The sequence below is a fragment of the Molothrus ater genome, chromosome 16, assembly GCF_012460135.2.
Source record: "Molothrus ater isolate BHLD 08-10-18 breed brown headed cowbird chromosome 16, BPBGC_Mater_1.1, whole genome shotgun sequence".
Taxonomy (NCBI): domain Eukaryota; kingdom Metazoa; phylum Chordata; class Aves; order Passeriformes; family Icteridae; genus Molothrus; species Molothrus ater.
Genome location: NC_050493.2, coordinates 15,070,264 through 15,092,735, shown reverse-complemented (window position 1 = coordinate 15,092,735; position 22,472 = coordinate 15,070,264). Strand labels below are relative to the sequence as shown.

General features: G+C 61.3%; 2 protein-coding genes across 2 annotated transcripts in view; one reads left to right on the top strand and one right to left on the bottom strand.

Annotated features, from left to right (window-relative positions):
* Positions 1-998, bottom strand: part of LOC118692754 (syntaxin-binding protein 4-like) — a 48,387-nt gene extending 47,389 nt beyond the window's left edge. Inside the window, exon 1 of the mRNA XM_054516606.1 lies at positions 915-998. Within this exon, the coding sequence (XP_054372581.1) occupies positions 915-979 (65 nt within the window). The 5' untranslated portion in view covers positions 980-998. The remainder of the gene's footprint in view (positions 1-914) is intronic.
* An 8,271-nt stretch (positions 999-9,269) lies between these two features.
* Positions 9,270-22,472, top strand: part of PPL (periplakin) — a 28,535-nt gene continuing 15,332 nt past the window's right edge. The window contains exons 1-8 of the mRNA XM_036392181.2: positions 9,270-9,333; positions 18,392-18,491; positions 19,158-19,312; positions 19,829-19,949; positions 20,462-20,587; positions 20,890-20,931; positions 21,369-21,530; positions 21,927-22,034. Coding sequence (XP_036248074.1) covers positions 9,272-9,333; positions 18,392-18,491; positions 19,158-19,312; positions 19,829-19,949; positions 20,462-20,587; positions 20,890-20,931; positions 21,369-21,530; positions 21,927-22,034 — 876 coding nt within the window. The 5' untranslated portion in view covers positions 9,270-9,271. The remainder of the gene's footprint in view (positions 9,334-18,391; positions 18,492-19,157; positions 19,313-19,828; positions 19,950-20,461; positions 20,588-20,889; positions 20,932-21,368; positions 21,531-21,926; positions 22,035-22,472) is intronic.

Here is a 22,472-nt window from a genome sequence, read left to right as displayed (position 1 = left end):
CCCGCCCCACAGCATCAGCGCCCACCCGGCAGCGCTGCCCCAACGCAGCCACGCCTGTCCTGCGCCACCTCCTTCCGACCGGCAGCTGATTCTGCCCTTTCCGCCCCCAAAAGCAGCAGGGCAGCCTCAGCACAGCCTCCCAGGGCCCCGACTCGGTGTCAGTGACCCCGGGCTGCCGCCCTCGCCATCCTGCGGGCACCCCGGCAGCAGCGCCCGCAGCCCCCAGCCCTCATCATCTCCCCTGACCTACTTCAGCCGCAGGTGCATCGTGTCCGGGCAGGGCAGGGACCGGCCCCGGCCGCCTCCGGCGTGCCCCGGCTGGGGAGAGCCCAGCTCCGGCCAGCCCGAGCAAGGCTCCGCCGCCCCCCAGGGTGGTCCCGGACCCCGGCGGGGCCCAGGCCGGCGCTGGCTCCGGCCCACTGACCCCCAGTTAATCGGCTAAAGCCGCACGCTCTGAACCCTGGCCCGGGCACAGCCGCGCTCTCGGTGCCCTACATAGACATCTGCGGCCGCCGTCACCTCCCGTCCCCTCCCCGCGCCCCGCTCCCGGCACCGGCACCGGGGCCAGGGCCCCTCTGGGGAGCTCCTGCCAAAGGGGAGAGCCCGCAGCCGAACTGCAGCTGCTCCCAGGGGCTGGGGGTGCTTCCCCAGGTGCTGCCTGGAAAATAAATCCCCTTTGGCAGCCCTGGCTGGGCCCGGCCTCACCCTGCGGGTGCCGCGGGACCCCCAGCGGACCCTGCCCCTGCACGAACCGAAAATGAACCCAAATCAAAGCAACCCCGCCAAAAGCCGCGGGGTCACCGAGCCCAGCATCCTCCCCAGGGCCATCCCTGCAGAGCGGACCCAAGGCTCGGGGGATGCCCGCTCCCGCTCCCGTTCCCGGTGCCGGTGCCGCGGCATCCCGCCCCGCTCACCAGTAAATGAGGGAGAGCCCATCGAAGCGCTCCAGGGCCCGGCCAGGGGGCTGCAGGTGCTTCATCCTCGGGGCAGCCGCGGCCGGCTCCCGCTGCCCGGGGCCATGGGCTCCGAGTGCCGCGGCTGCGGGGCCGCCACCACGGCTCCCTGGCACCGCTCCCCGCCGCAGCGGCTGCACCTAATCCCGGCCGGGCGGGCGAGCATGTGATCGCCCCTCTGCCGGCCCCCCAGATAAACCCTGCGGGCCGCGGGACACAGGGACGGAGCGGGACACAGGGACGGAGCGGGACACAGGGACGGAGCGGGACACAGGGACAGAGCGGCCGGGCCGGGACCAGCGGAGCACCTGGGTCCAACCAGCGGGGCTGGGCCACACCCGGGCTGGGAGGGAGCCACGGCGACCACGGGACCCCCACGGCAGGCAGCAAAGTGTCCCATCACCCCTGTGCCACCGTCCCACTCTCCCTGTCCACCCTGATTCCATAATCCGAGCATTTACTTTGGTACAGGGACCCCTTCAGCCCCCACCAGCGAGCCCCTCCTTCACCCTGCACCTGCAGTGGCTGCTGGTGATGGTTGTAATCATTAATGGTGGTTGTAATCCATGGTTAACCTGCCACCACAAACTATTTGCAGACAATTGTAGGCATCTCTGACCTGCACTAAGCCTGGGCTGTGGCAGCACTCAGGGCTTCCCCCTTCCCTGGCCCACTGCATGATAATATTTTTTATAAATAAAATATTATATATGCAAGTATATTATTTATTATGGGGCACAAGTCTTGCATTTGGGTATTTTCCCCTCCTGTTTAAAGTCTTCTGATCCTACCCCAGCAGCCAAATCATCCTTTAGACTATTAGGAAAGCCCTGGGAGTGAGTGCTGGTGGGCAGATGGGAACTGTTTCAAGTGGGGTATTATCCTGGATGTGAATTATCCCAGAGCAATGAAGCCACAGCCAGCCCAGTCATGCTTGTCCACGTCCAGCTGTGGGTGGGATGGAGGGACAGCAGGAGGGACAGCAGGATGGACAGACAGGCCCTGGTTCAGGGCGATGGAAAAGTCCCAAATGAGCATCAAGCCACTGCATTTTGTGTATTTAATTTCTCTCTCTCCCCATCAGTTATGATCCCAGGGCAGCAGCCGGGGGTGGCTGGGACCTGGGGATTAGGTGAGACCTGGGGATTATGAAATGCATCTGTCTGTGTCCAGCATGGCCTGGGAAAGCCACCAGCCTCCCCAGGGCCAGGTCTTGTGCTCATCGCTCCCCCCAGCTCCAGGAAATGCTGGCACAGGAAATCATGGAATATCCTGAGTGGGATCATCCAGCCCAGCTCCTGGCCCTGCACAGACACCCCAACAATCCCACCCTGGGCATCCCTGGCAGCACTGTCCAAAGGCTCCTGGAGCTCTGGCAGCCTCGGGGCTGTGCCCATTCCCTGGGGAGCCTGGGCAGTGCCAGCACCCTCTGGGGGAAGAACCTTTCCTGATCTCCAACCTAAACCTGCCCTGGCCCAGCTTTATGTCATTGCTTCAGGGTGGGACCAGCAGAGAGCACTGAGCAGCAGAGGGGGCTGCCCTGTCTGTGCAGCCCCTGCCCCTGTGGGGTGCCCTGTCTGTGCTGGCACTGGGGTTTCCCTGCTCCCCATCCCGCGGCTGCCGGGCCTGCCAGGGCAGGGAGCTCAGGGCACCCGTGTGACACCGATGGGGACACCCGGATCCCTGGGGGAGCGCAGCCGCGCCAGCCGCTGTCACCCACGCTGTGACCAAGAGCAGGGAGGGCCCTGTGCCCCGGAGGCCGGGCCGTGCCCGGGGCGCTGCCCCAAGGCGCTGCTGCCGGGACAAGGCGGGGAATTGAGGCCGATCCCTCTCGGCATCCTTTGCGAGTGACTGTGCAGGATGTGCCGGTGCCAAAACCCTTTTCACCTGTCCCCTCCCAGCCCGGTGACAGGTCCCCTGAGGAGGCGCAGTCCTCCGCCCAGGACAGCCGCCACCAGCTTGTCACGACCCCGCTCTTGTGTGCAGCTCTGCTTTAGGGCTCAGCCCCGGACCCCCATCCATCGGGGCACCCCATGGTGCGCTTTGGGGCCGTGTGGGGGGCTCGCCCTCCCCAGCGCAGCGGTGCCGAGGGGCGCTGGTGCCGGGGCTGTGGCGAGGCGGGCCCGGGCGGTGCAGGGTGTGGGTGCCGGGACTGGTTTGTGCCGCCGGGACAGGACGGGCCCTGGGTTTGCCGAAACCGCGGCGAGCGGGCGGGCGCGGGGTGCCGGGCTCGGGGCAGGGCCGGCCTCTCCCAGTCTCACCGGCCGGGATTGTCTGAGGCGGTGTCACCCCGCTCGAGGGCAGGACAGAACCCAGCTGGACACAACGGCGGGGCCGTCCCGTGCCCGTCCCGGTGCTCCCGGTCCCGCAGTGCCGGGCACCGGGGGCTGGGGCATCCTCTCACCGCCCGCCCCGCGGCTCCCCAGGGATGTGTCCCCCTGTGGCCCGCAGCCCTGGGGGTCACAGCATCCCCCGGGGCCGTGAATCACCGCGCCGTGCTGCGGGGCCGGGCGCTGCCCTGCCCTTTTCCCCTCGCTGGCGGAAGCGGGGCATTATCTCCCTCGCCCATCGCAGGCAGCTGCCCCTGGGTGCGCTCCAGCTGCATATTTATAGAGATGCAAACATTACACCCCGGAAATTCCCGGTCTTTACATCACAGGTCAAAGCCTGAAGTGAAGCCCTGACCTTTTTTCTTCCTCTCGATGTGTTCTGGGGGCTGTGACAGAGTGGTCCCAGCCAGGATCAGTGCTCCTGCATGGGTGCTCAGGGCTGCAGCACCGTGTGTCACCGAGGGACACAGGGGACACAGAGGAGCTGTGGATGCCCCGGAAAAGTTCAGGGCCAGGTTGGATGGGGCTTGGAGCAACCTGGTCTAGTGGAAGGTGTCCCTGACTTGGCAGGGGGGGAATGGATGAATTCTAAGTCCCTTCCAATCCAAATCACTCTACAATGATTTGATGATGATGATGATGATGATGATGATGATATCCCACTGGGGGTCTGGGACCCCATCCCTTCATGGGACAGGAGAATAAGGACCAAGAGGAGCTGCTGCTGTCTCAGATGCACATTCTGACCTCACCATCCAGCCCAGCTGTGCATTGCTCAGCGCCATTCCAGAACTGATGGCTGGGGACAGAGGACAGGCCTGGGGACACCTGGGGACACCTGCCAGGGTGGCTGTGTCCCCCTCTCCCCTTTCCCCCCAGTCTGGGGCAGATGTCCCTGTGCCTCCCAGTGCCTGCTGTGTGCACCAGCACCCAAAGCCACCCCAGCATGGTGACAAGGCAGCCCTCCTGCTCTGTACCTCTGTGCCGGGAGGAGGAGGAAGAGCCAAACTTAATTTATTCCGTGCTGCATTTCCATGCCAAATGAGTCAGAGCACCGGCCTCTCTCAGCCTTTGTTTTGCTTGGCTGCCTGCACCCGCTTTCGCTTGGTGTTTGTTCAGTATTAAGTCCCTTGATGGCACTTGGGCTCAAACCAGCAAGTGCAGCAGAAAAAGTGCAGCAGAAAAAGTGCAGCAGAAAAAGTGCAGCACTTCCTGCTGGGACAGGAGCTTTCCCATCCTTCAGCATCGGCAGCAATGCACTTGCTTTATTCTGTTTCTTCCTTACAGTTTGAGGAGCCCTGAGCCCGGTCCTTTGAGCCACCACGTCCCACCAGAGCCATCCAAAGCCATCGAGGCTGGCAGGGGCTGGGGATGGGGCCGGAGCAGCCGCCCTGGCTGCTGATTTCAGAGCAAACAGCCCCAAACGGAGCTGGGGGAGGTTTCGGCCGGCTCAGGAGCAGTTAGGAACGAGCACGGCCGCATTCCTGCGCACGTGGGAGCCGCCAGGAGGAAGCACGGAGGTGTTTCAGTGCCCTGCTTTCCTGCCGTGCGAGCAGGAACTCCCTTCCAATCCCAAAGCCTGCCCAAAGCTCAGCTGGGCCCTCCAGGGGCTGTCACAAACTCCCCACCCAGAAAATAAATGAGATTTTGGCTCATCTACTGCTGTTTGTGTTCCATTGAGCTTTTGGAAGAGATTTCCAAGTTGTTTTGCCTCAACCCCCCCCTGCATCAGAAGTGAAATCTGAAAATTCCTCATTGAGGAACATGGCTGAGCATCTGCCAGGGCTGATCATCTCCATGCCTGCCTCCTCTGCTCCGATGGGTCCCCAGGACCCTCGGCAGTGCCACGGTGCCTTTTGGGGCCATGGGGAAGGGGATGCCACCACCCCACTGCTGGTGAGACCCACCCAGCCCTGCTGCCCTCCCAAACTACAATGGGCTGTGTGGGGTGGGATGGTGGGCACAGGGGGGTGGCAAGGCCACAGCTCAGGTGTCAGCAGGGAGTGAGAGCCAGAGCTGGTGCCCATCCTGCGCCCTGGGCAGCAGGGTCGGCCTCGGCCGGGTGCTGGGGCTGGCACAGGGTGGAGCAGGGTGTGGGATGCCAGAGCAGGGCTTGCCAGGAAAATGTCATCTCGTTGCATAAAACGTGCTCCTCTCCCGCTCCCTCCCGCAGCAGCAGCAGCAGCTCAAGAGATTCTTACCCAGGTTAAGTCAATATTGCCACATTGCTGCCTCTGTCGAGGGGCTCGGCCCTGTGCAAGGAGCTCCGTGGGTGTTTTGGGGCTGGAAAGGAGCCAAGGGAACTCATCTGGGTGGGTGCAGCACCCTGGGGCTCGGCATCCTCCCACCAGCACCCGGTGGGGCCACACATGGGGCAGCTCACAGGGCACGGCGGGCACTGGGCTGGCAGGACAGACCCACTGCCCCAGGCTTGAGAGGCTCCAGGAGCCAGGGGCACCTGGGCTGGACACATGGACACATGGACACATGGAGACAGCTGGACACATGGACACATGGACACATGGACACCAGGACACATGGACACATGGACACCAGGATACATGGACACATGGACACATGGACACACAGACACTTGGACACCTGGACACTTGGACATATGGACACCAGGATACCTGGACACATGGACACATGGACACATGGAGACAGCTGGACACATGGACACACGGACACTTGGACACCTGGACACTTGGACATATGGACACCAGGATACCTGGACACATGGACACCAGGATACATGGACACATGGACACATGGACACACAGACACTTGGACACATGGACACATGGACACCTGGACATATGGACACATGGACACATGGACACATGGACACATGGACACCAGGATACCTGGACACATGGACACCAGGACACATGGACACCAGGACACATGGACACCAGGATACCTGGACACATGGACACCTGGACACATGGACACCTGGACACCAGGAAACCTGGACACTTGGACACTTGGACACCAGGATACCTGGACACATGGACACCTGGACACATGGACACCTGGATACCAGGATACCTGGACACATGGACACTTGATACTTGGACACATGGATACCTGGACACCTGGACACATGGATACCTGGACACCTGGACACCGGCACAGGGAGCGCCCTGCCTGGCAGCAGCAGCAGCAGAGGGGAGGGCATGGAGCACAGCAGGGAGCAGCTGCAGTGGCAAAGCCACCCAGAGGCTCATTTGCAAAATAAACGCTGCAAAACCAACCCTGGCAGAGCCCAGCTGAGGAGAGAAGCTCAGCACGGGCTGTGCGGTGCTCTGGGCAGGCAGCCAGAGCCTGGAGAAGAGCTGCCAGCACCCCCAAACCACAGGCCCCCAGGTCCCCAAAAGCACCCTGTGTACAGAGGGTTGTGCAGCGCCTCTGATCCCAAGCCAAGGCAAAGGCAGAGTACCTGGGCAGTTTACATAAGGCAGAGTTTTCCACTACACCGGAGTTTCTCTCCGCCTGGTGTTTCACCCAGCAGCTGCAATTTTGCTGCTCTCAAGGGCATTTGCACACAAAAATGAGCCACGCCAGAGATGTGGGGAGATTAGGAGGATTAAGGCTGCAGAACTGGCACAGGAGGAGATGGAAAGCAAACCCCTCTGGTAGGCAGAGGCAGTTCATCCCTAAACCTCTGCTCACCTTCCCACAGGGTCAAGAAGGGGGGCTCTGGGATGGTTCTGGAAGCTTTAAGAGGAGCAACCGGTCCTTTGAGCATCCAGAACATGTTGCTGCTAGAGTTGGGGGGGATCCCAAAGCACAAAAAGCAGAAAGTGTTTGCAGTGCTGAGTAAAGACGTGCAGGATTTCACGCAGCTGGGCTGGGTTTCTCCCTCTCAGCTCCCCTCTGTGGGGCTGCAGGGAGGGGGGATGCAGCCTGCTGCCTGGGCAGGTTGCACAGGGATGCTCACAGCCTCCAAAAGAGCCTCAGCACCTGCAAAACCCTCCTCCCAAAAACCAGGGGAACACCAGTGTGCTCCTCAGCGTGGGCAGGAGCCTGGCACTGAGGCAGGGAGGGCGCCAGGTTCCAGGCACTGCCAGGGATCCCAGGGGATAACGGGTTCTGGGGATCCCATGAACAGCTCCTGCCCAGGGGATCCTCAGGATCTATTCAGAAATAAGAATGGAAGCTGGGCACCATGGAGAGCAATTCCCACCTCAGGGATGGTTCAGGTGGAGCTGGTGCCATGGCCGGCAGCAGGGAGAGCCCAGAGACGGCCCCAGCCAGGCCAGGGTGAGGCCCAGCGCCGGCTCTGGCTCTCGGGGGCCGCTCCAGCCTCGCACCAGCACAGCCAGCACCGAGTGACAGCCCTGGGGCTCACTCCCAGCAGGACCCTGCCACCCCCATCCCCAGCTGAACCACCTCCAGCACAACCCTGAGCTCCAGGAGGGTTTGAAATCCACCCCCACTGGCCAAGGGCTCGAAGGAGCTTGGCTGGATGAGGCCACGGGCACACCACGAGCTGCTGTGTGTGGGGTGACAGCCCGGCCCGGGGGGCTCAGGGCTCTGTGGGGCACGGGCTGTGGGTCCCTCACAGCTCAGCTGGCTCCTGATCACCCGGGAGGGGATGGCACAGCCAGGCAGCAGTGCCAGAGCCCGCAGGGGAGCAGCTCTCAGCCCCTGAATGAGCCAGGAGCAGAAACCGCGGCAGACCGGGATGGAGGAGACTCCCACAAACACACACAGAGCAACACAGACAGACAGACGGACACACAGAGATACGAACCCACACTTGCCTGGCGCTGTGGCTGCCGGGCCCCGCAGCCTCCCCGCTCCCCCGGCCGGGAGTGCCCGGCGGCCGCAGCGCTCGGCGCTCTTTAAGGGCGCCCCGGATCCGGCGCACGCAGGGATCGGGATCAATAGGTCACAGCGTGCACTGACTTGCCCCCAGAACAGAGGATTTGGGGCTGGTGGGGAAGCTACAATCAGGACTTTAATCCCGCATGGGCACAAAATCCCGGGATAAAAAGGCCAGAGCTGGTCCTAATTGCTGACTGCTGTGTGCATGTGTGAGCAAAACCTCTTAGGCTGCGGGGGCCTGGGGGAGGCATCTCCGTGCCTTATGCAGACCTCGAGGTCGGAGCAGATCTGTAAGATCATCAAGTCCAACCACTCCTCCAGCACCGTCGTATTTGCCACTGACCCTGTCCCCAAGTGCCACATCCAGAGGGATTTGAATCTCCCCACGGATGGGGAGCCCACCACAGCCCCGGGCAGCTGTGCCAGTGCCTGACCACCCTTTCCATGAAGATTTCCCAATATCCAATCTGAACCTCTCCTGGCACAGCTTGGGGCCGTTTTCCTCTTGTCCTGTCCCTGTTCCCTGGGAGCACAGCCCGACCCCCCCGGCTGTCCCCTCCTGTCAGGAGCTGTGCAGAGCCACAAGGTCCCCCCTGAGCCTCCTTTTCTCCAGGCTGAGCCCCTTTCCAGCTCCCTCAGCCCCTCCTGGTGCTCCAGTCCCTCCCCAGCTCTGTTCTGGACCCCCTCCAGCCCCTCAGTGTCTGCCCTGTGGAAGGACGGGCGGTGTCCCGGCAGTGCCGATGTCACTGGAAGGAGCGGGGACGCTCCCAGTGTCATCCCCAAACACAGAAACCTCCCGGGAGGAGCCGCAGCCCCCGTGACTGCTCCCTGTGCCCATCCTGGTCCCGCTGAGCCCAGGGACCACCCGTGCCCTGGCTCCTGGGGGTTCAGGCTGGCCCTGCACATCTGGGGGGGCCCAACCCTGCCGGGACCCCCTCCAGGGGCGCCCCCAAAGCCAGGGGAGGATGCTGCGCGCGGGGGGCGGGCCGGGCAGCGGCGGGCAGGAGGCAGGAGGAGCAGGAGGAGCAGGAGGAGGCAGAGGCGGTGCTGCCCCGTTCCGCCTCCCGGCGGGGCCCGGCCCGGTGGCGGCGCAGAGGCTGCGGGCGGCGGCGGGGACGGGCAGGAGGAGCGCGGCGGGCGCCGTGCGGGGACGCGATGCACTCGCTCTTCAGGAAACGCAACAAAGGGAAATACAGCCCCTCCGTGCAGAAGAAGAGGTGAGTGACCCGGCCCCGGGCACACCCGCTCCTCCCGGGACGAGCGGATCCCGTCCCGCAGCATCCCCCCCGCTCCGCGCCGGGGCTCGGCGGAGCTGATCCCCCCGAGCAGTGGGAACCCCCCCAGGTGTGGGAATCCCCCCAGGTGTGGACACCCTCGAGTGTGAGAACCCCCGAGGTGTGGAACCCCGAAGTGTCGGCACCTCTCCAGGAGTGGGTGCCCCCGGAGGTGTGGGCACCACCGAGGTGTGGGCACCCTTAAGTGTGGGCACCCCCCGAGGTGTGGGCATTCCCGAGGTGAGGAGCCCTGAAGTGTTCCCACACCCTCGAGGTGCGGGCACCCTCTGAGTGGTGGTGGAGCCCCTGAGAACCGCGTGGGAACTGCGGTGTTTGCCCCCTCCGTGAGCTGGGTCCATCTCCTGCGCCGGCCGTGGGCACAGGGGTTGTGTCTCCCAGCTCCCCTTCCGTCGCAGCAGCTCCGGCGAGCAGGTTCCTTCGCTTCCCAGGTGTGTGCTGCGTCAGATCTTAGGGAAAAATAGTCTGGTTGTTCTCCACCTTCGCCCCTGTTCCCTCCGGACCAAGGATTAGGTCCATCGTCGTTTCCTCGGCTCCCTCTGACGGGGTGGGGACGCGTTTCGTTTGTACTGGTTGGTTTAAAAAAAAAAGAAAGAGAGAAAAGCAGGTGTTGAATGCGCCCTGTGAAAGGTCACTGATAAAAGGGGAAAAGGTGTAAAAATCCCTCCGCAGGAAGGCTCAGCCTCTCTGGGCTGGGCGGTGGACAGTCCCCAGCCCCTGCCTGCACCGGGATGTTTTTCCACAGAGCTAGATGTTGGGATTAGTTCAGAACGTGCCCTGTGTTTCCCAGAGGAGCAGCAGGGGCTCTGGAGCATGTGGAGCGCTCCAGGATTCTGAGTGATTCAAGGATTCACGATCCCAGCCCGCGGCTCTTCATCCCCTTCCGTCCCTCTCCACCGGCACCGGTCCCGGCTGGTGGAGTCCGAGCAGCCGCCCCCTCCCAAAATCCTCCTTTGGGAAGGGAGCTGGGGAGTGCTGCGAGGGCTGAGGGGCCTTCGAGCACCCACAGAGGGAGCAGTCAGCCCAGAAGGCGCCGACATTTCCCGAGCAGGGGATCCCTGGCCGCTCCCTGCCCAGGGGAGCGGGGCTGTGGCCGTGGCAGGGTGTTCTGTGCCCGCTGCTGCCCTGGCACCGGGCACTGCCGAGGCTGCAGCCCCGGGAAGGCTCCCCCGGCTGGCTCGGCAGGGCCGCCCAGGCTCCCGGAGCCCCGGGCACGCTGCGCTGCCCATCCTGCCCCGGGGAGGGCGGGCAGGGGCACACGGGGGTGGCACCGAGCCCTCGGAGGGTGAGGATGGTGCCAATGCCCAGGCGCATTTCTGAGCTTCGGGGGATCAGTGGGCGGCTCGGAAGTGAGAAACCCCTCAGCAGGGATGGGATGGCAGCTCGGGACCCCGGGAGCAGGAGCAGACAGAGCTGCCCTGTGCGGGTCCCCGCCGTGGGGCTGTGCCCGGGTCCCCACGCTGCGCTCCGGCCCTGGGTACCCCGAGCCCTCTCCATCCGCCGGGGATCGGCGCAGGAAGGAAGGCGCTTCCCTCCTCCTCCTCCTCCTCCTCCCTGCCTGCAGCCCAGCGGCCCTGGGCAGGTGCCAGAGCACCTCCGGAGGCTGCGGCCGGGCTGGAACCTCTGCTTTTCTGGCTGGTGGTGGCTGAGGAAGCAGAGTAGGGCTGTGCCCGGGGCCAGCCTCCCTCCCTTCCTGCGCCCCGGCTGTCCGTGCACACCTCGGGGAGAGCTGTGCTTATTAGCCCCAATTTGTTAATTCCTGCCTTGGAGTTTACAAACATCTGTGAATCCAGGGAACACTCCCACCGTGTGGAAACAGCCCCACCATCAAGATGGGGAAGCCGGTGCCCGACCGGTCGAACAACTTGCTGGAGGAGGATTGCGAAGAAGCAGCGAGGAGCTGCTGCCCCGTCCCCTGCTCCAGGCACTGCCAGGCTCCCAGGCGGCTCCCGCCCCGCTCTGCTGCCAGGAAAACAGAGCAACACTCCCCAAATCAGCCTCCCGCCCCCGCCGGCAGCAGGGACCGCGATTTCGACACCGCGGGAGCCCGGCCTGATCGGCGAGGCTGCGCCTTGGGCAGGGCGCGGTGCCCGGCACGGAGCCTTCAAAGCACCGAGGGACAGGGCGAGAAGCCAGCACCGGTTTGGCGAGAGAGAGGGGCACGGAGCGTGTCCTGCCAGCCCCGGGAGCCCCGGCCACGGGCTCAGCTCAGGGAGGCGGGGGCTGCCCGGGGAGCATCGTCCGGCAGCTGGACAGAGCCTGGGAGGAGCCACGGGAGCCTTGGTGGCTTCCTGAGCCTCGGGACAAAGCCTGCCCAGGATGGGAACACCTCCATGAACAGCACTGGCACCAGGTGCTGCACCCTCCCCATGAGCAACTCTTTGCCTCCTGGATGTGACAGCTGCTCTGTCCCAACCCCAAAGTGGCCTCAAGATCCAGCAGCACCAGGGTCCAGGTCTCTCCTCAGGAATATCTGCTGCAGCTCTGTGATCTGCCTGGCCTCGAAGCTCAGGAGCCATCCCCATCCAGCCCTGGGCATCTCCCTGCCTTGGCTGGGCATCCTGCAGGAGGATGGTGACATCTCTTTTGTCTCCTCATCTCTTTTGTCTCATGGACTTGCTTGCTTCATTCTGCTCTCATCCCTGAGCACGGGAAGGCCCTGGGAATTCAGCTGTGCCCAGCCTTGTTACATGGATGTGTGTCCCTGGAAGGGAAGGCAAAGCCTTGAACAGAGCCACAGTGTGGGGAAAATCATCAGCTTCCTTCCACACCATGTTCCTCAACACTTGCCATGCTTAGAACACAGGAGGTTGGCTTCTTCTTCTTCTTCTTTTGGTAGTCCAGGCTTGGCAGGTAGGAAGCAGTGAGGGAGGTGCCCAAGGCCAGGCTGGACGGAGCTTGGAGCACCCTGGGATAGTGAAAGCTGTCCCTGCCCATCTAATTTAAACCATTTGATAATTTTATGATAAAAACCAGTTCAGCCTTCACAGCTGCTGCTGAAACTCTCCCTCCTGCCAGCAGGAAAGTTGTTCATCCTCAGGGTCCTCGGGGTGAGAGCACTCCCGGCCCTGGGGACCCTCAGCAGTGTCAGTCCCCAGGTGAGAGGGGTGCAGGCACTGGGACAGCTCCGCCTGCAGGGCTGGCCCCCATTTCCAGAGGCTGTTTGGAAGGGCTGGAGTCAGCAGGTGAGTCAGGAGCTGCTCAGGCTGAGGGCGGAGTGAGCTCCCTTTGCCCGCCCCGTTTCTGCCCTCATTTCCATGCAGATTACAGAAATCTCACCATTCCTCCCAGGGAAGATAAGTACACCTGGAACTGGCTGGGCTGAGCACAGCAGCCCTGCTGTCCAGCTACACCCTGCCGTGGGCAGCCTGACAGAATCTGCTCTGAGTTTTCAGCCAGATCCTAATCTCTTCCAAACCTGAATCACCGCAGCCAGAGCCCAGCCCTTGTGCCACAGCTCCACTCCAGGGTCATCAAAAGCAGCAGGAGAGAATTGCATAGAGTGGGAGCTGTGGCTGGGGGAGCTTTAAGGACATTTAGAGCTCTGTGGCCTTCTGGAGGATTCATTCAGTGTAATTCCTCCTGAAGTCTGGGCTCCAGCAGCAGGGCTGACATGGGAGAGCTTTCTATGAAATCTCTGTGCATGGACAGAGAATGGGGATGGAATAGGGAGCAGCAGTGGGTGGGCACTGCCTGCTGTGCTGATTGTTCGTGCCAGGGGTGGCATCAGAGCCCATCCTCACCCAGCTCCCCTGGCCCTGGCCAAGCCATCCCACCTGGAGAAGCCTCTGGGATGGGGAGGTTTCCTGACAGGAGAGCAGCATCCCTGAGCAGGGGATCCCTTCCCATAACCCTCCCAGCAGGGATCAGGCTCATGGGACAAATTCCCAGCAGGAGCCTTCCCAGGGAACTCAGTCAGCTGGAGCTGTCAAAACTCAGGAGTGTCTGAACATCCTCCCTTGGAGGGATTGAGGAAACAGCCTCCTTGTTTGGAAAAAGGAAACTTGAGAAATCAAAGGGATTTTCTACCACCTGCCAGCAAGCACAAGGCCTTTGCACATCCTGGAGAAACTGATCTCAGGGAGGTTTGCTCCAAAACCTGCTCTTACCAGCGAGGGTGCAACCTAATGAAAAGAGAAAAAGAAAAAGGAATAGAGGAAAAGTCCAATTTTTAGCAGCAAAGTTTTCACATTACAATAATTATCATCACATTTGTCTGTTGAGAACTCTCTTGATAAAAATATCCCAACTAAAATATTAAGAAAAATCACCAAAACTGTAAGAAAACAGAAGAAAGAAAACCCTGAATCCTAAAAATCCCCCTAAGCCTTCAGAAACACCTGAACCCCTCTGAGAGCAAGGTCTTGAGGGCAGAACTGTGGTTCATGGATGAAGTGCTGTCTGCCAGGGTGCAGCTGCTTCCTCTTGGTCCCCCAGCTGGGAGAAACCCCAAAACCAGCTCCAATTCCCCATGGGAATGATCTGGGGTCCTTCACCCCAGCCAGGCAATGGCACTGACAAAAATCAACTCTTCTGCTGAGCACAGCTTTCCACGAGAGATCATTTTTTCCTCCCTGACCAGAGAATGTTAAAGTTGTCCAGAAATGGCAAAGCCAGTTTTTCCAGGCGTTTATTTTTTATTTTTTTCATCTCTCAAACAAAGCCTTATCTATTCCAGCAGAGCACTCTGCATTCCCCCAGTGCTGCAGCCCCACAGGGGCTGTGCCCTGGCCACTCCACTCCTGGCTCTGCTCAGTCTCGTGTGTGCTGCCCATCCCAGCTGGGCTCTGGCCAAATCCTGCTCTGCTCCATGCTCCAGCCATCCCCCCAGGCTGCTTTTTGGCCCTGGCATCCCTTTGTCTTCCCCTGCCAGCAGCTCTGCTCCAAAGCCTGGATGCATCCATGGCTCTTCCTGGCAGCTTCCCAAAGGAGCCACATCCTCCCAGTCCCATCCACCCCCTTTTCCTGGGACAGCCAAGGCTTCCTCACTGCTTTTCCCATCCATTTGTGCTTCTTCTGCACAGAAACATGGATTGGGCTGGGTTGTAAAGGAGCTTCAAGCCCATCTCATCCCACCCCTGCCATGGCAGGGACACCTCCCACTGTCCCAGGTTGCTCCAAGCCCTGCCCAGCCTGGCCTTGGGCACTGCCAGGGATCCAGGGGCAGCCCCAGCTGCTCTGGGCACCCTGTGCCAGGGCCTGCCCACCCTCACAGGGAACAATTCCTAATTCCCAATATCCCATCCAGCCCTGCCCTCTGGCCCTGGGAGCCATTCCCTGTGTCCTGGCACTCCAGCATCTTCCCCCTTGCAGCAGATGAAGCCAAACTCCTCCATCCCCTGGCATGGAGATTCCAGCCAGGCTTCAGCTTTCCCTGTTTGACATCCAGCTGGATGCAGGGACTGTGCTCCTCCTCTGGTTTATCCACACAGCCCCAGCTGTGGCAGGGACAGGTGGGTAATTAACAGGCCTGATGGTAATTAACAGGCCTGATGGTAATTAACAGGCCTGATGTTCTCACATCAGTGATGTCCAAGCTGGTTGATGAAGTGACACCAAAGTGATAAGTGTGGAGAAATAAATACACAAATAAGAGAGATCTCCCAGGAGAGGTTCCCATTCTCTCTTATTTCTGTTTATTCCTGCACACTTGTTATCCCTGCAGTGGGCTGGGGGGAGCAGAGCTGAGCTCAGGGCAGGATGGGGAGCACAGCAGCAGCTCCCCAAAGCTGCAGTTTGAGCTGCAGCTCCCATGGGAGTGTTTATGAGAGTTCCTTGTCCCACAGCCTCAGCTGGTGACTCTCACATAAAGCACAGAGGAGCAGAGAGCAAACAGCTCCTCTGGTGTGTCAGGAGAGCCCAGCCATGCCCACGTCACCTCCAGCATGTCCTTGCCTGCTCTGAGCAAGGCTGCATTTCCTGGCCCTGCTCACCCGGGCACTGCAGGTTCTGGATCATTATCACCTCCCTTCTCTGCCCTCCCCTTCCCCAGCCCTGCCCTGCTCCATCCTGCCCTGATGGAGAAGGGATTCACTGTCACTGTCCCTGTCCCCAGTGCCAGGGGCTGGAGGGTGACTCTGCCCCAGCCCTGGGAGTCACTGAGGGCAGGAGGTGGGAGAGGGGTCCAGGGGCAGCACCCCCAGCTTGGGAAGGGCACAGGGAAGGGGAGAGCTCGTGGCTCCAGCCTGAGAGAGGAGCAGAGGGAAGGGGAGCAGGGGCTCATCCTCACCCCACACCAGCTGGGCAGTGAGGGGAGGGTCAGGGCTGGGTGTTGCACTCCTGCTTCCAGCACCTGAGATCAGTTTTGTGATGCAAAGTGAGCAAAAGCCTGGGCCAAGGTTCCAGGCTCTCCAGGTCAGCCTGAGCCACAGCCATGCATCCAAAAAATCCCTGCCTTAAGTTTATTTCCTCCCCACAGTTTGGAGGTTTCAGTCAGAGGTAGAACCAGAAAAATCTCAGACTTCTCCTGGGTTTTAGGATAGTTTTCCCATCCATGCTGAAACCCTGAAGATCCATCCTTGGACTTGCTGGGGTCCTTGAGGCCAAGGCAGGGCCCAGGGAGAGGAGCCAGCAGGAGCTGCCAGCTGGTGCCCAGCTCAGTGCCAGCCCAGCCCTCACAGTCAGCATCCCAAGCTCCCACCTGGGTAATGAACCTCTCTCACCCCCCAGGCTCAGGTGGCCTCCAGTGCAGGGTGAGGGTGAGGGTGAGGGTGAGGAAGGCTCCTTGGTGGCCACAGGCTCTGCCAGGGTGCAGGAGCTGCCAGCTCTGAGCAACCATCACCCAAAGAGACCCAAACACGTGCAGCACACTTCAGTCACCCACTCCAAACCACTGATCCCACCTGACTCCTGCCCTGCTTTCTGTGGGATGATGAAGGTTGGAAGAAACCCCAAAGTGGATTTTGAGGAGCTGCTTCTACCACTGGAGCAGGAGCCAGCCACCCACACCCCATCTCCCCGTGCACCCTGCAGCTGTGATTATTGAACACAGAATGAGAATCACCCTTGGAATTATTGCAGCTCCAGCTCCCAACGACCCCTTCCTTGTCTCCTCTGCCCAGGAATGCCCCCTGGGCTCATTGCTGCTGTGCAGGAGGTGCCAGGCAGGCAGCAGGCACAGGGACAGGCACAAACCTCTGAGTACCATCCTGATGATGCAGCTTCTATAAAAAGAAAAAAATCAGTGTAAACCATGCCCATAGCAGAACTTCCCAGGGAAGTGTGAACTTTTCTGGAGCTGTTGGATGCCACAAAGCTCCTGCAGCCTGGGGCAGGTTTGAGGTAGGGAGGAACAAGCCCAGAGCTGGGGTTTGGGTTTGTTCTGCTGCACTGAAGCGACAGCACACGGGGCAGGCAGGAACAGGTCCTGAAATTCAGCACCAGAGTCCTGGGGGAGCTGCAGCCCCAATCCTGGGGCAGTTCTGGGCCCTCCCAACACTGAGGGGCTGGAGGGGTCCAGAGAAGGGAACAGAGCTGAGGAAGGGGCTGGAGCACCAGGAGGGGCTGAGGGAGCTGGGAAGGGGCTCAGCCTGGAGAAAAGGAGGCTCAGGGGGGACCTTGTGGCTCTGCACAGCTCCTGACAGGAGGGGACAGCCAGGTAAGGGTTGGGCTCTGCTCCAGGGAACAGGGACAGGACAAGGGGAAATGGCCCCAGGCTGTGCCAGGAGAGGTTCAGATTGGATATTGGGAAAATTCCTTCATGGAAGGGTGGTCAGGCCCTGGCACAGCTGCCCAGGGCAGTGGTGGGGTCACTGTTCCTGAAGGGGTTTACAAGCTGTGTGGATGTGGCACTTGGGGACATGGGCCAGTGCTGGGGGAGTGGTTGGACTCCATGTACTCAGAGGGTTTTCCAACCTTCACAATTCCATGGTTCTCCCTAGGGATGCAGGAACTCTCTGTGCCATGGGCCAGCACTGCTGGGGTGCTGCTGCTCCCCCAGCCAGCCCCACTCCTCCTCTCCAGCTGCTCCAGTTGACACTTCCAAGTGCCACATAAAGATTTGTTCTGCCACCACATAACGAGGTCATTAAGGCCCATATGAAGGTGGTTGGGACGGGACTGAGCCAGCCCAGATGGCAAAGCAGCACAGCTGGGACACCCCAGCCTTGCCAGCAGCCTCAGCCCCCTCTGGCTGCAGGGATTTGGGGGGCACACCCTGCTCCTGCCCCTGGCCAGGGGTGGGAGAGCTGGGCAGTGCCTGGCACATGCCCCTGGAGCTGGCCCTGGCATGTGCAGCCTCTCCCTGCAGCCACAGCGACAGACACGGGATGAAATGTTTAAAATAACCCCAGCAGTGCAGAGCCTGCGTCACGGGCTGTTCTGCCTCTGCTCCAGCCCCGCTGTCCCTGCACTGGGATGGGAATCTGGGCTGGCCCTGCACCCTGCCAGCCTGGCCAGTGTCACCCTGGCAGCAAAACCGGTGCCCAGCACTGCAGGAGATGCAACGTGAGTGATCCATCCCCTGCCTGGGTTTAAAGCGTGAATAGAGAGGGAAGCCCTGAGGTGGCACGGAGGGGCAGAGCAGGGCTGCAGCAGGGGCTGCCCATGGCCAACACCCTCCAAGGGGCTCCCTGTGGCCATGGAGGCTCCCTGCTGCTCCAGCTCCTCTATTTCCACGCTGGACCCCCTTTCTCAGGCACAGGGTGGGATTGTTGGGGTGTCAGTGCAGGGCCAGGAGCTGATGCTCCTCGTGAGTCGCTTCCAGCTGGGGATATTCTGTGATTCCCTCCCTGGCCCTGCAAAGAGCTCTTTTCCTTCCCGCTCCGAGGCCGAGGGAGGCTCAGGCACCGCTCCCGTTTCCAGCCGTCCCCCGCCCCCTCCCGGCCCCCTGGCTGAGTATTTTGGAAAGAATTGGAAGGCAGCAGTGAGTCACACACAGCTGCACAGCCTGGCGGGCTCGGCTGGCCCCCGGCCACCCCCGGGGTCACCCCCGGGAGCTGTGCCCGCCTCCGTGGGGTGACCAGACCCCCCCTTCTGTCCCCAGCATCTCCAGCAAAGAGCTGACCGAGCTCATCGAGCGCCTGCAGAAAAATGCTGACCAGGTGGAGAAAAACATCGTGGAGACCGACTCCCGAATGCAAAATGTAAGCAGGGCACGGTGCCACAGTCACAGCTCCTCCCTGCAGCCCCTCTGCTCCTGCCCCAGCCCCTGGGACTGCCGGGGCTCTCCCCTCCTCTCCTGGGCAGGTGTGGGTGGCTGCCAGCCCTGCACTGGCACCTGGATTGTGATGATCTGCAAGGGTCATTTAAGGGTTATTGGGGTCCCCCCGCTCATGGGAAGAGGGTGGGAGGGTGTTCCAGGCAACAGGGCCCCCCTAAAATTCCCCCCTGCCCCGGGGGCAGGACTGTGCAGAGTGGGGCTGTGCATCCCAGCAGGGAGATGGGGTGGAGGAGAGGCCTGAGCTGAGCCACCCTCCTGATCCTAAAGGCCTGAGCCACCCTCCTCATCCTAAAGGATTCATCCCGAGGTGATGCAGCTCCCCAGCCCTTCCCCAGCAGCTGAGATTGGAGTGACCTTGTCAAGGGGAAGGTGTCCCTGCTCATGGCAGGGAGTTGGAGCTGGATGGTCTTTAAGGTCCTTCCAACCCAAACCATTCCATGATCCTGTGATAGGAGAGGGGAAAGTAAAATCCATCCCAGGTGGATGGGAGACAGCAGAGCTCCTGCTCCTCTCCAGTGCCAGGGGAGGGTGGGCTGGGATGACCTTTTGGCCACCCAGAGGTGACCCTTCCTCCTGTCCCTCTTCTCAGGACCTGCACAAGATCAAGTCGTGCCAGCTGGCACAGTACAAGGAGCTGACAGCACAGAAACTCTCCGAGTCTGACAAGCTGCTCTACGTGCTGGACGGGGACGCGGCCGTGGCCCGGCACATGAAGCACCCGCAGGGGGACATGATCACAGAAGAGTGAGTGACACTGTCCCCAGAGCCCTTGGGTGAGGCAGGGCGGCTCTCCAGGGGCTCTGCTCAGCTGCTGCCTGCAGTGGGGGGGTCACCATGGGCTGCTCTGCATGCCAGCTCCCCTTAGGGTGCGTGACCCAGCTCCTGTTAGGGTGCGTGACCCAGCTCCCCTTAGGGTGCGTGACCCAGCTCCCCTTAGGGTGTGTGACCCCCACCATCCTGGGCACAGGGAGTGTCAGATGATGGCAGCCTGGCAAGGTGGCACCTGCCCACTGTGCCCCACACTGCCCCAGGTGCCCTGAGCTCACAGCCACGGGAGCAGCCCCTGGCAGAGGGCAGAGCACAGGGGGTACCCTCTCCCTGCCCAGCCATTGCACAGCACAGCTGCTGCCAGCCCGCCTGGGCTCTCCCCAAGCACAGCCCACCATCCTGGGGGCCTGGAGAGGATCAGCTACACCCACCAATGCTAATGCCAGCCGTGCCCACATCCTGCATGCCACCCTCACCATTCCCTTCTTGCAGCATCCGGCAGCTGAAGGAGCGCGTGGCAAACCTGCGTGTGAAACACGAGCAGATCTACAACTTCCCCCTGCAGCACATCGAGCCCCAGGTCAACTGGTCCACAGTGATCGAGGAGAAACAGGTACAGGGGCCACCAGTGAGTGCCACTGCCTGGCCAGAAGCACCAGCTGGGCAGGGACTCCTGCAGCTCCCCATGGAGAACCTGGCTCTTAGAAAGCTTCTGGGCAGCTCCACAGTGGGAGCTGCAAAGAGCTGGGTGGCAGGGGAGGGGCAGAGGTGGTGGGACAAGGCTGGCTGCTGTGGCACCAGGAGTCAGTGCTCGAGGTGGCACCACTCCTGGCCTCAGCATCCCCAGTCACCACCTGCTTTAGGCTCTGCTCCACAGCCTTATATTTCATTTTATCCCACTCCCTGCACTCTTCCAGGCAGAGAAGGGTTTAACCACCCAAACTGGTTTCCCATGGCTGCCCTCCAGCACAGCTGATTTCACCCACACTCTCCTGGGGCAGACATGCACTGCAGCCACTGGACCCCATCCAAGCCCAGCTCCAGGGCAACTCCAAGAGGATTTTCCTAAGTCTTGGCAGCCTCTCCCCACTTCCCATTGCTAACCCCAACTCCTGTGCACCCCAGGATGCGCTGAGCAGCAAAGGCTTTGGGACTGACCTGCCGCTGGTCAACAGCCAAGTAGAAGAGCACAACATCTTCCACAACGAGGTCATGGCCATCGGGCCCCACATCGTCAAGGAAGGAAGCAAGGTCAGCTCTCCTGCCCCTCCCTGCTGCCCTGGAGGGTCAGCCCTGCCCTGAGCCCTGGATGAAGGGGAGGGTGTCCCTGTCCCACCATCCAGGGGGCTACAGCAGGTTTGGGTGGGTGCCCAGATCCCCTCCCAGCCTGAGCCCAGCACTGCACACCAGCTCTGGCTTTACAATGAGGCAAATCCCATAAACCACATCCCCTTCCAGCCTAAACCCACATCCCTCTGCACCCTCAAGCCCCCATCAGAGCACCCAAGTGTCTCTGGCCATCCCTCCTAACCCTTGCCTTGCTCCTCTTCCAGGAAAGCATGAGCGACTTCCAAGCCAAATACCAGAAGCTGCTGGTAAGAGCCCCTGGGACCCTGGGGAAGAACCCTCCTGGAGGGGTCCCTCATTGGGGTGGCTCTGGGATCCCCTCCTGGAGGGGTCCCTCGTTGGGGTGGCCCTGGGATCCCTCCTGGAGGGGTCCCTCGTTGGGGTGGCCCTGGGGGAAAAACCCTCCTGGAGGGGTCCATTGTTGGGGTGGCCCTGGGATCCCCTCCTGAAGGGATCCATCGTTGGGGTGGCCCTGGGATCCCCTCCTGAAGGGATCCATTGTTGGGGTGGCCCTGGGATCCCTCCTGGAGGGGTCCCTCATTGGGGTGGCCCTGGGATCCCTCCTGGAGGGGTCCATTGTTGGGGTGGCCCTGGGATCCCTCCTGGAGGGGTCCCTCATTGGGGTGGCCCTGGGGGACACACAGGGAGGAGCTCTGGGCTGAGCTGTCCGTGTGTCCCTCCGCAGGCCGGCTCGCAGCAGCGGCAGCAGGACCTGCACTCGCTGCAGGATTACATGCAGCGCTGCACCAACAAGCTCTACTGGCTGGATCAGCAGGCCAAGGACAGGACCCATTACGACTGGAGCGACCACAACCTGGACTACCCCAGCCGGCGCCGCCAGTACGAGGTCTGTGCCTGGCCTGGGCAAAGGGGAGCTGAGCACGGAGCTGCATGGGGGCAGGAAATGTTCCTTCTCCCGTGCCTCAGTCTCCCCCAGCCCATCGTGAAGGGCTTTGAGATGTGCAGCTGGTAGTACAGGGATGGTGAGGTTAATCCTTAGCTCTGCCAAAGATAACGTGATGGGGAAGTGTCCCCATGACAGGGACAGCTCCCTCAGCCTCCTGTCCTTTATCTCAGCGCTGGCTTGGCAGCACTCACACCTTTAGCAACATCTGCAAGGCCAGGAAAAGTGAAAGCTGCACTGGGAGAGCAGCACACTGTCTTGTGGAGCTGCTCAGCCCCAGAGTGCAGCCAGGGTCCCCTCCCTTTCATGGGGATCAATATCTCACCTCTCTCTATCCAGAACTTCATCCACCGGAAGCTGGAGGAGAAGGAGGAGGCCATCAACAAGCTGCACGCTGATGGGGATCAGCTGCTGGCCCAGAACCACCCTGGGAAGAATGCCATTGAGGTGAGCACCAGGGATGGCTCCCAGCTCCCCAGCCACCCTGGAGCATGGGAGACTCACCCAGCCCTTCTCCAGAGTGGGACCCAGTGCCAACACCACTCGTGACTTTAGTTCCTGAGATGCCAAAGGGGGAAAAGCCTCCTTCACTTGCAGATGTGTAAACACCACAGGAGGAGGAAAGATAAACCTAAGGAGCTCTTCCCATCTTCCTCATTCCTGTGGCAATGACCTTGTGCCCACCTAGAGAAGATAAACTGTGGTGGAACCCTTCCCTGTTTGGTGGGAGGATGGACACAGGGATGTGCCACCTGCACAACAGCCTGTGTTCCCATGGGATCATCCCAGCCTTGGGTATTCCCACCCTGGGCTCCCCCTGAGAGCAGCTGGGTGGCTCCAGAGGCGGCCAAGGAGCTGCTCACTCAGGATGGAAACTGGGACTTC